Source organism: Cetorhinus maximus, chromosome 3 (genome assembly GCF_964194155.1).
Source record: "Cetorhinus maximus chromosome 3, sCetMax3.hap1.1, whole genome shotgun sequence".
Lineage (NCBI taxonomy): Eukaryota > Metazoa > Chordata > Chondrichthyes > Lamniformes > Cetorhinidae > Cetorhinus > Cetorhinus maximus.
In genome coordinates, this window is record NC_135881.1 from 207,413,522 (window position 1) to 207,428,942 (window position 15,421).

Here is a 15,421-nt window from a genome sequence, read left to right on the forward strand (position 1 = left end):
TACCCGGCTATGTGGAAAATTGCCCAGGTATATCCTGCACACAAAAAGCAGGGCAGATACAACCTGTCCACTTACCATCCCATCAGTCTACTCTCCATCATCAGTAAAGTAATGGAAGGGGTCATCAACAACCCTATCAAGCAGCACTTGCTTAGCAATAACCTGCTCACTGATGCTCAGTTTGGGTTCCGCCAGGGCCTCTCAGCTCCTGACCTCATTACAGCGTTGGTGAAAACATGGACAAAAGAGCTAAACTCCCGAGGTAAGGTGAGGTGAGGAGACTGCCCTTGACATCAAGGCTGAATTTGACCGAGTGTGGCATAAGGGAGCCCTAGCAAAACTGGAGTCAATGGGAACCAGGGGGAAAACTCTCCACGGATTGGAGTCATACCAAGCACAAATGGCTGTGGTAGTTGGAGGTCAGTCATATCAGCTCCAGGACATCACTGCAGGAAGTTCCTCAGGGTAGTGTCTTAGGCCCAACCATCTTCAGCTGCTTCATCAATGATCTTCCTTCCATCATAAGGCCAGAAGTGAGGATGTTTGCTGCTGATTGCACAATGTTCAGCTCCATTAGTCTCTCCTCCGATATTGAAGCAGTTCATATCCAAATGCAACAAGACCTGTACAATATCCAGGTTTGGGCTGACAAGTGGCAAGTAACATTTGTGCCACACAAGTGCCAGTCAATGACCATGTCCAACAAGAGAGAATCCAACCATCGCCCCTTGTCATTCAATGGCAGTACTATCACGGAATCCCTCAGTATCAACATCCTGGGGGTTACCATTGACCAGAAATTGAACTAGACTAGCCATATAAATACTGTGGCTACAAGAGCAGGTCAGTGGCTAGGAATCCTGTGGTGAGTAACTCACTTCCTGACTCCCCAATGTCTGTCTACCATCTACAAGGCACAGGTCAGGAGTGTGATGGAAAACATCCACTTGCCTGGATGAGTACAGCTGCAACAACACTCAAGAAGCTGGACACCATCCAGGACAAAGCAGCCCGCTTGATTGGCACCACGTCCACAAATATTCACTCCCTCCAGCACAGTGGCAGCAGTGTGTACCATCTATAATCTGCACTGCAGGAACACACCAAGGCTGCTTAGACAACATCTTCCAAATCCACGACCGCTACCATCTAGAAGGACAAGGGCAGCTGATAGATGGGAACATCACCACCTGGAAGTTCCCCTTCAAGTCACTCACTACCCTAACTTGGAAATATATCGCCATTCATTCACTATTACTGGGTCAAAATCCTGGGTCTCCCTCCCTAACAGCACTGTGGGTGTACCTACGCCACATGGACTGCAGCAGTTCAAGAGGGCAGCTCACCATCACCTTCTCAAGGGCAATTAGGGATGGGCAATAAATGTTGGCCCGGCCAGCGAAGCCCACATCCTGTAAATGAATGAATTTTAAATAATAAACCATGAACGAGATATTCAAAACATTTCCCAGTAGTTGAAATAATCACACTTTTAGACTCAAAATGCTGGAGCCTTATTGAGTGTTTTCTTGCTATTCTCCATGCAGTTGGTGGACTGATATACTGTTGCTCATCACCTGACCTCAGTGCAGCAGTCAATGTGGCACTTAGATGTATATCTGCCTAACTATTAGCTTCTAATTATTTATGAATAATATGGCAATAAAGCAGGGATGGACACTAGAGGTCAAGGGTCCTATTGACCAGGATGGGGAGGCGGCAATGCTCGGTTGAGGAGAAAGGCAAACTTATTGGAAACATTGACATGGAAGATGACATCGTCAGGACAGAGGCGGCAAAGATTGAAACACTGGAAGATTGGAGCAGAGTGCTTACAGAAAACAGGGTGTGAGGAAGTATTATCAAGATAGATGTGGGAGTGAATGGGCTTATCGTAAAGTAAAATGTTTGCTATGGACGGGTAGTACTGTTTCTTTCATTCTAGTATGATTTAGCAATCAGTGGTGCAATCTTAAGAGCCTTTCCATGCTTCTGAAATAAAATCCACATGTAGTTGTTATTTGTCAAGGATCCTGTATTAAGAAAAAAAGCTAAGATGTTGACCGGTATGTATTTCAGCAGTCATTCACCGCAGCATTTCACTTGTGCTGGAATTCATCGCTGAATCAATTATTTTCACTCATGAGGTTGAATGTACTAGAGAATGAAAGGTTTTACTTTTCATCTGTTGATGGCAGTAAGCATCTGAAATGTGAGTGGGAATGCAAAACATGCTCAGTACGATTGATGTCAAAGATATGCTGTTGTCTCAGGGATAGAAAACATTGCTAGGTAATGCATAGATGCACAATAATGCTAACTACAACATCAATATGTGACAATGCTAACTATAATCTGATAAATGTCACCTGTAACATAGATATATATTGTGAGTGATCATTCCACAATCAAAGGAGAGCAGTCCTGATGGGGAGAATGAAAATCCCAGGCACTAAGCCTGTGATGTGTTCACTGCTTATCAGATTTTTAATTTTAATGGATAGAAAATAATATTTGTACACACTATTCCTCAGGACCTGTGGTTGGGGAGCATCAGGTCACAAAACCAGTTTTGTAAAGCATATTTGCATGTATGCATTCTTTATCTGCAGCTCTGTAAATTTAACTAAAATAGTATGCACTCATGGGTAACACCTGCACATTTATGCAAAAATTAGGAGAATGCCTCATGGCAGGGACCGGATTGAAGTGGACAGGAATACTGTTGTTGTGTGTGTTTCGCAACACGTCGGCACCCTTCTGCCATCCTCAGTCAGTGACTACGTATGTGACACAAGACCCAGGCTAGTCCCACAACCCCAGGGATAGTGCAACCTCCAGCCAGCCCCTGCTCACAGAAACCAAGGGTGATCACCAATCACAAGAGCCTTTTTATAGAAACTCGCAGTTATCCACCTCTCATGCTGCTACTATTGGTGAAACAGTGAGTGGAGGAACTGAATTAAACAATGCTGTAGCCTGGCAGCGAAGGATAACTTAAAACAGCATCAGATCACATGGAAGAATACATTCCAGTGACACTATATTTGTATTGTGTGCAGAGAGGATTCATTTTATAACTTTTTTAAAAATTCATTAATTCAATCATTGGCAAGGCCAGTATTTATTGCCCATCCCTAATTGCCCTTGAAAGGGAGGCTGTCAGCTGCCTTCTTGTGTGGTGTAGGTAGAGCCACAGTGGGAGGGAGTTCCAGGATTTTGACGTGGTGATGGTAAAGGAATGATGATATTTTTCCAAATCGCTTGGTGTGTAAATTGGAGGTGCAGGATGGTGCTCTCAAACTTCTGCTGCCCTTGTCCTTTTAGATGTTATAAAGGCAGGGTGTAGGGAGGTGATGCCAAAGATTACCTGGGTGAGTTGCTGCACATTATCACATCAGGTGAGAAAAAAATGCTATTATTAGCAGTTGGGGTGTAATTGTTGGATTGGCAGGTGAGGATACATTTGTTGAGGGAACAGTGAAGTTGTGGGGAGGGTGGTTCATGATGGGTGCTATGACATAATTATTGGAAGGACTTCTGAATCAGATCTTTGAGTAGCTATGATGACTGCAAGTGGACCACCCATAACCTCCTCAATCTTGCACGCTTTGACACTGAGGGACTTCATTCTAGCAACTCCATGTTGATTCTGTGTTGCATACTGAATTTGAGAAGTGTACAGCAAACCACAATGGTGTGGATCACTTTGGTTGGTCTAGTGTAGGAAGCATCAAAGACATTTGAATCCTTAAAGTAGTTTACATGTTGTTGATGCATATACCTCATTATATACCCATGCTCAGCAGACGTATGTGGACGCTCAACAGTTTACTAGCCTGGTTTTGGTTCTTCCCCCAGAATCAAATAATGGGTCAAAAAGTGGCTCATCAGTAAATAATGGAGTCACATCTGCAGCCATGAAAGCAAACATTGTCAATGATGCTGTATAAATTGATACTGGCCACTTGCTTATTGGTTTCCTGGATGCCCTTGTAGCTCATGAAAGATCCATGCCATGAACAACAGCATGCACTATTCTATTGCAGAAAACCAGGCAGTGAAGAATAGAACTGAAGCCCAAACTACATTCACTGAGAAGCTTTTACTTACTGAGATACACGTTATCAACATTCACCTCCAATACCCGTGAGTGCAGTTTCAGTCTGCTCCGAGATACAGGAGCACAGATGAATCCCCAGCTAATGCCAACATCACCTGAACATAATTCATATACAATTAACACAGCTTGACAAATGGGATACCTTGGGCCTTGAAGGGCCTTGCAATCCTCTCTCGGCCCTTTCCCGGCTTCACTTGTTGATTGAGAAATGAATAAAGATTTTTACTTTGGTAAATAAAGCGTCATTCCAGCTGCCGAACTTGTAGATTGGCTGATTTTGTTCATGTCCTCTCTGACAGACATACAGTAGCCCAAGGCAAAAATATTCAGAACTGCAGTGACCTTTAAAGCACCAGGCACTGCCATACTTGCCTTGGAGGCTGACTGAAGTTCATCTTGCAGCATCTGACACAATTCTGCCACTTTCTCTGTGGCAAACCATAGCTTGCATACACACATTATTGTTCTGACAAGTCACAAAATGTATGCATTTATTTATATACCGGGCTGGAAGGAGAAACCAGAACAGAAATGGTGACTCTGGTATATGATATTTTTTTACCATCTTCCGAGTATTGTTTCTCATCTAGTTAAGGGAAATAGTTAGGAATTCCTGGAGAGGCAAACATAGAGGAAACTTCCAGAAGTAGAGCCACCAAAATTCCTCATACAAATCCCTTTCGCACCTAGAATATAGAACAAGAGGCAAAATTCATCAAAAACAAAATAGAAGATTCAAATACACTTCTTAGTACCTGTCAAATATTTCGGCATTTAAACAATTCCTGTGGAGTAGTGAACGCTCAGGTTATTTGCTTAAACTATATGGACACTATGACAAACACTTATAGTCACATCACAGAAAATGGTATCACTTTCACCTAATAATATTATAATAAAAGTTCCATCCATATTGGGTAGGAGTTTCCACTGCATCCTCCAGCCCCTTTTGCAGATACATGATATTCGAGATGGATGATGATCAGTCCGGAGGGGGTGATAGGGAGGTGGGAGGGAGGTGGGGTTGGGGGGGAATAAAAAGATTTTTAAAAATAGTTAAAATTAAAATTTAAAAAACGTTGAGATGAAGGAGCAAGGAGGGCAGAGTTGGCAAAGCTAAGGCCAATATTGACTCTAAAACAAAGGCAATCTCTGGAATCAAACATCTCTTCCGTTCACAGGATATTGTCCAGACAGGAACAGATGTGATCGGCTCTGGGTTTCCCTACGACATAAACAACGACAATTTGCACCTTTAACAAAGTAAAAATTCCCCAAAGCACTTCACAGGAACATTATCAAACAAAATGTTGGGACCAGGCCAAATATGGAAATATGTCAGGACAGTTGACCAAAAGCTTGATCAAGGAGAGTTTTTAAGGAGCGTCTTAAAGGAGGTGGGAGAAATAGAGTCAGAGATGTTTAAAGGTGGAATTGCAGAGCTTAGGGCTGTCATGTTATAGCGATACAGTGCATTGAGCTTATTTACTGTGCAAGGCACAAGACACCAATCACTCATAGGGGATTGGACACACATGCTGTGGGTTCATCTATTAGTACTAGGCACATGGGAACAGTTATACATAGGTATTCAGTTTGAAGACATCAGACGTGTGTGTATGGGCTTTGCTCGAAGCAAAAGTGAAACTAAGACTGGATCACATGACACATTTCCCTTCTCGTGATGTCATGCTGATGCCCCTCACAGCAAGGGCCTTGACAGCCAAGGCACGGTCACTGATGGTGGAGGAATTAAAACCAGGGATGCGTGAGAGGCCAGAATTAATTAAGCAAAGATATCTCAGAGGGTTGTGTGTCTGGAGGATATTATAGAGATAAGGAGAGGTGAGACCGTGGAGGGATTTGAAAACAAGAATGAGGATTTTTAAATTGAAACATTGCCAGACAGGGAACCGACATTGGTCGCTAAGCACAGGAAGATGGGCGGATTGGAATTGGTGTGAGTTAGGATAAAGGCATAAGAGTTTAGGGTAAACTCATGTTTATAGAAAACTAAAACAAAAATACCTGGAAAAACTCAGCAGGTCTGGCAGCACCTGCAGAGAGGAACACAGTTAACGTTTCGAGTCCGAATGACCCTTCAGCAGAACTGTTCTGGTTGAAGAGTCATGCGGACTCGAAACGTTAACAGTGTTCCTCTCCGCAGATGCTGCCAGACCTGCTGAGTTTTTCCAGGTATTTTTGTTCTTGTTTTGGATTTCCAGCATCCACAGTTTTTTGCTTTTAACAATTTTTATGGAAGCTGGAAGATGGGCCACTGAAATGTTGAATGGGACAGTCAAGATAAGAATTAACAAAGGCACGAGTGAGGATTTCAGCAGCAGATGAGCTAAACAGGGTCGGAGATGGACAGAGTTACCGAATAAGCTTGTCCTTCTTTTCAAATGCAAGGGTTAAATATATAGCAACATCTAACTAAGTCATCTCCAGTTAAACGTAGATGATCCTCAAAGTAGTTCAGTGCATTGGTGCAAGTTTTTTTTTTGCTGTTTTTAGTATTGATCACAAGTGCATATGATTAATATAATGACTAGAGAACAGCAGGAATCAAAGAAGTGTAACTGCTAAATGTATAGCCTGAGATATTGAGTGATAAACTAGCTTTGTTGTCTTGGTAAAATAGGACAAGAAATCATTTTGACAGAGTCGCGGTCTTGGTTTGGTGGCTGAACAGCTGGTCTCAAGGTCACTGAACCTGGAAGATGTACATTTTTTATGTAAATGTTGTAGAACACTGTCTAGGGCTGGGTTAATGAATTCTAGTCTGTGGCCTAATATAAAGATTAACGCAAATGTCTGTATTCTCCTTGGTGAATTAAACATCCGATTGTGTCAGCTTCCGTTGCATCAGCCTGACATGTCAAGGCAGTTCTTTTCTCTGAGGGATTGTTTAATGAATTGGAGCTTTTGACTCATCAGGGAGATTTCCACTCAGATGAGTTAATTCCATTATCCTTTAGTCATATTTAGAGTGAAGTGACAGATAATAACTCTTGCGTTACTCTTCACCAGTTTGCTCCTCCTTCAGTAAGGAGTTACATATAATGTGGTTAGAACTGATGATACGCACATGTCTGTCGGAGGAGAGCTTCTGTCCGTGGAACAATTGAAATGGCTGGGACTTGTTTACTATCAGTGATATATAAAACAAGCTGATCTTTGGATACAAGACTGCTCGTGGTGCAAAGGTAAGATCTTAGAAACTGAATTCAAATGCTACTCATTTTCAGAATGACTGTGTGTACATACTGCATCTAGGTGTTTATTAATGTGTCTAATTATCTGCATTCATGTCCAATTCTATATGCATGTATTGTATCGCATTGTGCTACCACTGTGGTCCATATATTTATATACCTGTGGGCCTGCTATCCAATTCTTGTTGATGGAACATATTATTAAGAATTACATGAATCTTCACTTTTGTAAGGAAGGTGTAAGTTTTTTTGCAAAGTCAAGTGGGAGTGGATGTTGCGTGATTCTTTTGTCAGGGTAACCTGATTTCTGTAAGTGGCTCTAGAGTTTGACCCTAATCAAACTGTGGGGGCTAAATCCGATAGACCCCAAAAATGGGCAGGGAAGGCTTGTGCTGAATGAGTAATCCATGTTTATTGACTGCAATGCAGGCAGCACGCCAACTTCGTGCTGTCTGCTGTTTTTCAAGAGTTTTCAGCATTCAGCCAGCACTGACCGTGCTGTTGATTGGCTGGATGCCTGAGTCGGTGGCGGGGGGGGGTCAATGTCGTGAATGTCCAGCGCTCCTTAAAGCTAATGTGAACCTGTTAAAAGGGAGGTAATTTTGTGGCTGCAACAGTTATATAGGAAGTCAATTTGACCTGTGCAACATTGGATAATTTTTTTAAAAATTCCTTCATGGGCTGTGGGCTTTGTGTCTCTGGCTAGGCCAGCATTTATTGCCGAATGCATTTATTGCAGGGCATTTAAGAGTCCAACCACATGGCTGTGGGTCTGGAGTCACAATAGGCCAGACCAGGTCAGGATGCCAGATTTCCTTCCTTAAGGACATTAGTGAACCAGATGGGTTTTTACAACAATCAACAATAGTTTCAAGGTCATCATCAGACTTTTAATTCCAGATTTTTAGTAAACTCAAATTCCACCATCTGCCATGATGGGATTTGAACACCGGTCTCCAGAGCATTATTGGGTCTCTAGATTACTAGTCCAGCAACAATACCACTATGCCATCACCTCCCTGTAAATAACACAGCATGGGAGAGAGCAGTTTTTAAAGCTTTCAAATGCTGCATTAGAGGCCTTGATGGAGGAGGTGGAAAGGAGGAGAGACATCTTTTATCTACACTGGGCCAGGAAGTCAGAAAACAGATGTTCAGAAGGCAGTGGGAGCAGACAGTATGATTGTGAATGCCATGGATCAAGCCTTGAAGACCTGGATGCGGTGACACAAGAAGTGTAATGACCTCACATGATTTTTCACAGAAACAATTCAACATAAACCATATACTACATAGTTTTGACAATACTCAATAGTGGAATGCGTACAAATCAGTAACAGCCCTGAAATTGTCCAAACATGGTCTCCAAATTCTACTCACTGGTCATGTGATCCTTCACTCTTAGACATCACTTGACAGATAACCTTCATTGGCCCAGAGACACAGCCGCATTCCCAGTTTTAAACATACCTATAGGATGTACCTGTGCTGAGGAGGAAACACGAAGATCTAAGGCTCTTTTCTCTATTTTCTATCCCTATCCTATTTTGACTATAATGACACGGTTGTTATAAAGCTGATGTAATGCTTTCTTTTTTCTTTTGGTTATGCACAAGCAATTGTACCTGCAGCAAATCTCTGTAAGGACATTAAAGGTGCATTGAGTAATTGGTCATGGAGAGGCTGGTCCCACTTTCCACTTGCTCCTCTTAGGACGGCATTGGAGCTGGAAAAGAGATGGAAAATCAGTACTTGGGGGCACAGCAGATCATTATAGTCACTGGCAGTGCCACCCGTATGGGACATGACAGCTGTAAGTGTCCGACCTTGGATATCAAACCTCTGCATCTGGCCAGACACTGACTTGCAGCCTGTGTAGCACGGTCTTTGCCAGGTAGTTGGCCTTTGCCAGCAGTTATGGGTGAAGCATTAATGACAGTTGGGCACAGCCAGTTTCCGGTGCCACCCCCTCCACAATTGCTCATCCCTCTTCATCCACCCAGTATAAAAGGATCTCATTGGAAAAGCTATCATTCTAATGAAAACAATGCATTTGTTTAGCACTTTCCACAGCCATTGGATGTCTGAAAGCTGTAGCCCATGAAGTACTTTTGAAGTGTAGTCACTGCTCTAATGTCGGAAACATGGTAGCAAATTTGGGCACAGCAAGATCCCACAAACAGCAAAGAGGTAATGACCAGATAGTCCCTTTTTTGTGGTGTTGATTTAGATATAAATATTGTGGTCATAGCACAAAAACAAATTCAGTTCCAGAACATTTAGTATGAAGTTTTCTGGTAAAATAAATGATTGCTGAAAAGAAATGGCAAATTAAACAAGAAAGGCAGGCCTGGATATTTACTGTGACCTATTGGCCCTGACAGGTTCCCCACCTGGACATCAGCCTGATTGGCAGGCTCGGTTTCAAATCGTTGTGTAGGAGAGTGGAAAAATCCAGAGGAACACATGGTCTGATCCCTGACCCCAGAGGTCTTTGGTTTGGGGGATGGGGAGGGCCTGTGGGAGGCTCTCCTCCTCCTCCTGGCCCTCAAGCAGTGCTGCAAAATGATTTACCTTCTCCCTGATGCTGTCCTCACCCAATCACCTTGTGTAAAAGCAGCAAACCAGATTAAAATAGAGGCGGAAAGCGTTGTCAATGAACTTAAAATGCCAACCTGCATCCAGGGTGCCGATTCACTTCCCACCTCTTTTCCTGCCTGCAGTAAATTTGCAGGTTTGAGCAGGTTTCCCAACGTGCTCAGAATTTTTCCCAATGGAATCCCTCACCCACATCCAATTCCATGTGCTCACCCATGTTAAAATTTCCCCCAAAGGTTCTGAAATAGACTGAAAATGCTGCTTCAAATCTAACTAATGGACCTCTTAAACACACGTTCATAAACATTATTGGACTCCAGCATTGGGTGAATGATTAAACAAAATGGGTTAACCATTGAGAAATTTTGTGTCCATCTGAATAATGCTTTGAAGGTTAATTTCCTAAATCAGAAAAGCAAGATAGGTGCTAATACATCTGTGTTTTTTTTTGGCAGATTTGAGATCTACAGGATAATCACTTCAAACTTAGATCAGGGAGGGTGAATGTTTGGAATGAATTGTCAAGGGTGCAATTAGAGCTAAGTGAGTCAGAAAATTCAAAAGTTAGCTGATTAAGCGCCTGACCAAAAAAGTGATAGAGGGCTTTGAGAGGTATTGTGGGCTATTATATTTCTTCAACAGTTAAACCAGCCTGATCATTACTCGCTTTCACCCTTGTGCATTCTGATGTCATTGGTGACCATTTTGGCGCCAGTATAGAACCTAACTGAAAAACTCAATGGGACACTAAATAGGTAGAAATCTGATTTTCAACAATTTTTTTCCAACTGGTTACACCTACTTTACCTATGACCAGGTACACCCCATTGCAAAATATAACCCTAATATGTCCACAGTAATTGTCAATGGCTTTGTACACAAAGGTAAATTTAACATTGAGGCAGTAAAACTGGAATGCAATGTTTATGTTCATAAAGTCAAAGGTCACATAACAGGTTGCTCCAGTGGAATAAGTAAAAGCGAATTTGGTTTAGGGCAATTTCACTCCCTGAATGGGGCTCGTTCCTCTCTGAACAAACTATTTGTTTTATAAGGCAGTTGTGGAGTTTTGGACACAGTGTATGTACCAACGCATTGATGTGGTCATGCATTTTTTTATGTCCTCAGCATCAAAGGAATTATGTCTAATGAAGTTTTGTTTTCTATTTAACAATGTCTTACACTGAACGTAAATGACTAAAGAGAGCGATTTTTTTTTGACTTTCACAATGCTTTGAATCATAGTTGATGAAAATTATTGATAAGAAAAAGGGTTTTGTTGTAATATTTTAATTGCACTCGGGACCAGTCCACTACTGTGACAGTAACATATACTTGTAACCCACATAGGTTACAGGTTAACTGCAGTGCTGAGCTGTATTGAAACTGACAGAACAGAAAGGCAGACTGGCAGACAGACTAATTACCTAAAACAAAAATAAAAATACCTGGAAAAACTCAGCAGGTCTGGCAGCATCTGTGGAGAGGAACACAGTTAACGTTTCGAGTCCGAATGATTCTTCAACAGAACTAAGTAAAAATAGAAAAGAGGTGAAATATAAGCTGGTTTAAGGGGGGGGGGAGGGGGGGGGGTGGGACAAGTAGTGCTGGATAGAGGGCCAGTGATGGGTGGAGATTGCCAAAAGATGTCATATACAAAAGGGCAAAGAGGTGTTGAAGGTGGTGATATTATCTGAGGAATGTGCTAAGTAAGGGTAGAAAGCAGGACAAGCAAGGTACAGATAGCCCTAGTGGGGGTGGGGTGAAGGGAAGGGATCGAAATAGGCTAAAAGGTAGAGATAAAACAATGGATGGAAATACATTTAAAAATAATGGAAATAGGTGGGAAAATAAAAATCTATATAAATTATTGGGGAAAAAAAGGGGGAGGATCGGAAAGGGGGTAGGGATGGAGAAGAGAGTTCATGATCTAAAATTGTTGAACTCAATATTCAGTCCGGAAGGCTGTAAAGTGCCTAAGACTAATTACCGATGTGTTCCTCGAGCTGCAACTCCAGAAGAGGTAGAAACAAATGCTTCTGAATGATTTTGTGCATTGTACCAAACAGTCATCTGTGCAACGCAAGTTCTATTTTTTAATCCTTGATCTCAAAATACCTGCAAGCTACAAATCTAGTGTTTATCATCTAGTTTAAAAAAATGTATCTTGTCAATATGTAACTGTGCTTCTTAACAGGACTAGAAGTGGAATTTAATGTCTTGGATGGCACTTCACGTCAGCATTTCTATAAAACACAGAAGATCGCTTGCGTCTGAGGTGTGAAGACAGCAGCCTTGGAGAGATCTGGTTGTCTACATGAATCCAGAAGCATCCATCTAGACTGGAGTTCTGTTTTCTTGTATATGCTGAGCTGTACTCTGCCAGACACAAATGCTGACTGTGAATAGTTTGTCGCTGTTTCTTTGGATTCTGCTTGATGAGGGTCTTCTAACACCTCTGGAATCATTGTCACCCAGGAGTTCAGCGCGCACAAGCAGTGACAACATAATTGAGCTGTCAGGAGATGGAGTTCCTAAACTCCAACGTGTTAGACGTGGCTGGATCTGGAACCAATTCTTTGTACTTGAAGAATATATGGGGTCAGAACCTCAGTATGTGGGAAAGGTAAAATACATTACTGCTGTTAAGCTCCATTTATTTTTCCTTATTTGAGAGAATTATAATAGTTTGACAATTATCCTTAAGTTCCTGCTGTTAGTAATATTTGATAAAATGTTTCTCATGTTTGATAAACATGAATTTTAATTTAAATGTTTGCTAATTATTGCACACAAAATACGAAACCTGCCAATTGCATCAAATAGTACATATTAACATTACGTGAGAAAATAATGTTCAGCTCTATTTTATCTGTTAATATTTTATTTTGATATTAATTTGTATTTGTTGTTTTAATATTTCTTGGCCATCTGTTATTTTAATATTTTATCCACAGATATTTGGCTGTTTGAACCATGTCTTTGCTGCACATTTCTCTACTGTCAGAAAGCGTCACAATACATTAACATCGGGAGCAAACCTGAGAAAGTCCATTTTAAACGCCGCTTGGCTTTCATTTTTTTTTCATTTCTGCTGCTTAAACGGCAGGGCAAAATAAAAAGCTTGACATTGAAGCAAACATTTATTCTCAATCAGAATCGTAATCTGACCCTGAAGCAGGAATTTGTAAATTCCACAATACTGTCAAATGTAGTTGTGGGCTGAACAATGTCCTGCTTGTTATTATAACATTACGTCTGGATGATTTCCTTCAACTTATCTCTTTATCTAGTTGGACTGGTGCAATGACATAAGAGACAGAAAATACTGCTTCTGCAGGGTAGGTCAGTCAGTATCTGAAAGAGAAAGAAAGTTAGTCTAACTACATGTCATTAGATAAACAGTCCCACCAACACATTAATCTACCTTTCCCTCTTGAGATATGGGACTGTTGTAGGGTGGCCGAGTTGTACTATTATTTTTAGAGTTGATCTGCCGTCGCTTCTTGGGCGGAAACATTAAGTTTATTTACAATATACTCAGCAGCAACTACACTTGCGCTTTCAACTCCAACTCTATCTCTACACTGACTGCTGAGGTAGCCCGTGCTACTCTCACATTGGTTACTACAGATCAGATGATCTTCCTTAACAAGTATTATTCTTAAAGGTACATTACACACTAAATAAAACCGTAATCACTATATTCCTCCCCTTTAACTTGGCTATGCATATTATGTTTACAAGTATATATTTTTCAAGACAACATAATATTTACGCTGGGTAAGGAATTTACAAGTTCAGTCTTTCAGGTGATTTCCTGGTACGCGTGGAACGTCGCAGCTCCACAACCTCAGATTCTTTGTCAGGAACCTCCTTTTCCGGAGTTGCCTGAACATCAAGTGCTTCGATGGGCACTTGTAGTTCTGTATCCTCAACTCTTGCAGGAATGCCAGACATGTCAGTCCTGGGTTGAGAATCTTCAACAGGAAATGCAGACCCGGTCATGGTCACTGGTGGAACCATATCTTGATGATTTGTCTCTTTCTTCCTTAAATGGTCCACATGTTTACGAATAATCCAGCCTCCCACCTCCACATGGTGAGATAGAGGTCCAGTCACCACACTTATTTCACCCGGTAATCACTTTGGTCCTTCTCCGAAGTTCTACGTGTATACCGACTCTCCCACGGTAAATTTCCTCCCACGACTATGCCAGTCATATCTAGTTTTCTGTCTTCCTTGGCTCCTTTCCACCTTCCCCTCTAAATTCGGCATTATTAAGCTCAACCTCATCCAGAGGCGGTGTTTCAACAATAACTCTGCAGGTGTGACACCTGTTGTTGTGTGAGGGGTGTAGTCCTGTATTGAAAAAGAAAGCGTGCTAGCTTGGTTGCCAAGGAATCACCAGTTAGCTTTCTCGTGCCTGCCTTGAACGTTTGATCTGCCCTTTCGGCCAGTCCATTTGAGGAAGGGTGGGTACGATGCAGTTTTTACACGAGTGATACTGTTGAAGCTGATAAACCGTTGAAACTCAACACTTGGAAATGCCATACCGTTATTGGAAACGATGCCTTCTTGTGGTCCTTGAATGGTATAACTCTGACATAGTTTCTCAATTGTAGCGGCCGACATTGGTGACTTCACCTCATATACATCTAACCATTTTGAATGGGCATCGACAATGAGGTCCAATGTAGTCAATGTGTAATCGTGCCTAGGGTCTACCTGGCCACTTCCATGGGTATAACAGAGCTGTCACTGTCAACTTTTGCAGTTGCTGACATTGCACACAGTGCTTTACTAAACTCCCTATTTTGCCATCTATCCCAGGCCACCATAGATAGCTGCATGCTACGGCCTTCATTCAGGAAATGCCTGGATGGGCACTGTGTAATTCAATTTAAAATGGCTCCCTTCCCTTTGGAGGAACTATCACTCGTGCACCCCACAATAAGATGCCATGGCTGGTTATTTCATGTCCTTTATTGAAGTACGGTTTCATTTCATCAAGTACGGGCTCCTGTGACCAACCCTGTTGCACTTGCTCTCGTACTTGAGATAGGACTGGGTCCCGATTTGTCTGGTCTCTGATCTGTCAAGCACATACCGGCGAGGAATCTAAGAAATTTAACAGTGAAACAAGCTCCTGTGGAACTGGGACGTGCTCATCATTTTCTTGTAAAGGCAAGCGATTAAGGGCATCTACATTTGTGATTTGATTGCCCGGCCTATGTATGAAAGTTTATTTGTATGCTGCCAGAGTTAAGGCCCATCATCGTATTATTGCTGAGGGTGGTATAACCTTGTCCTCACTAAACAGTTCTAGCAATGGTTTGTGGTCTGAAATGATTGTAAAATGGAAACCGTGTACAAACTGGTGAAATATCTTGACACTAAAGGTGGTGGACAGGCCCTTCTTTTTCTATCTGTGAGTATCCCTTTTCCACTGTGGTGAGCATCCTTGATACGTAACCTATTG

General features: G+C 41.9%; 1 protein-coding gene across 2 annotated transcripts in view; it reads left to right on the plus strand.

The window, feature by feature from the left end:
• Nucleotides 1-15,421, plus strand: part of LOC144679216 (cadherin-12-like) — a 245,825-nt gene that overhangs the window by 39,181 nt on the left and 191,223 nt on the right. For both annotated transcript variants that reach the window (XM_078539654.1, XM_078539655.1), the window contains exon 2: nt 12,137-12,565. In XM_078539654.1, coding sequence (XP_078395780.1) covers nt 12,332-12,565 — 234 coding nt within the window. In that variant the 5' untranslated portion in view covers nt 12,137-12,331. The remainder of the gene's footprint in view (nt 1-12,136; nt 12,566-15,421) is intronic.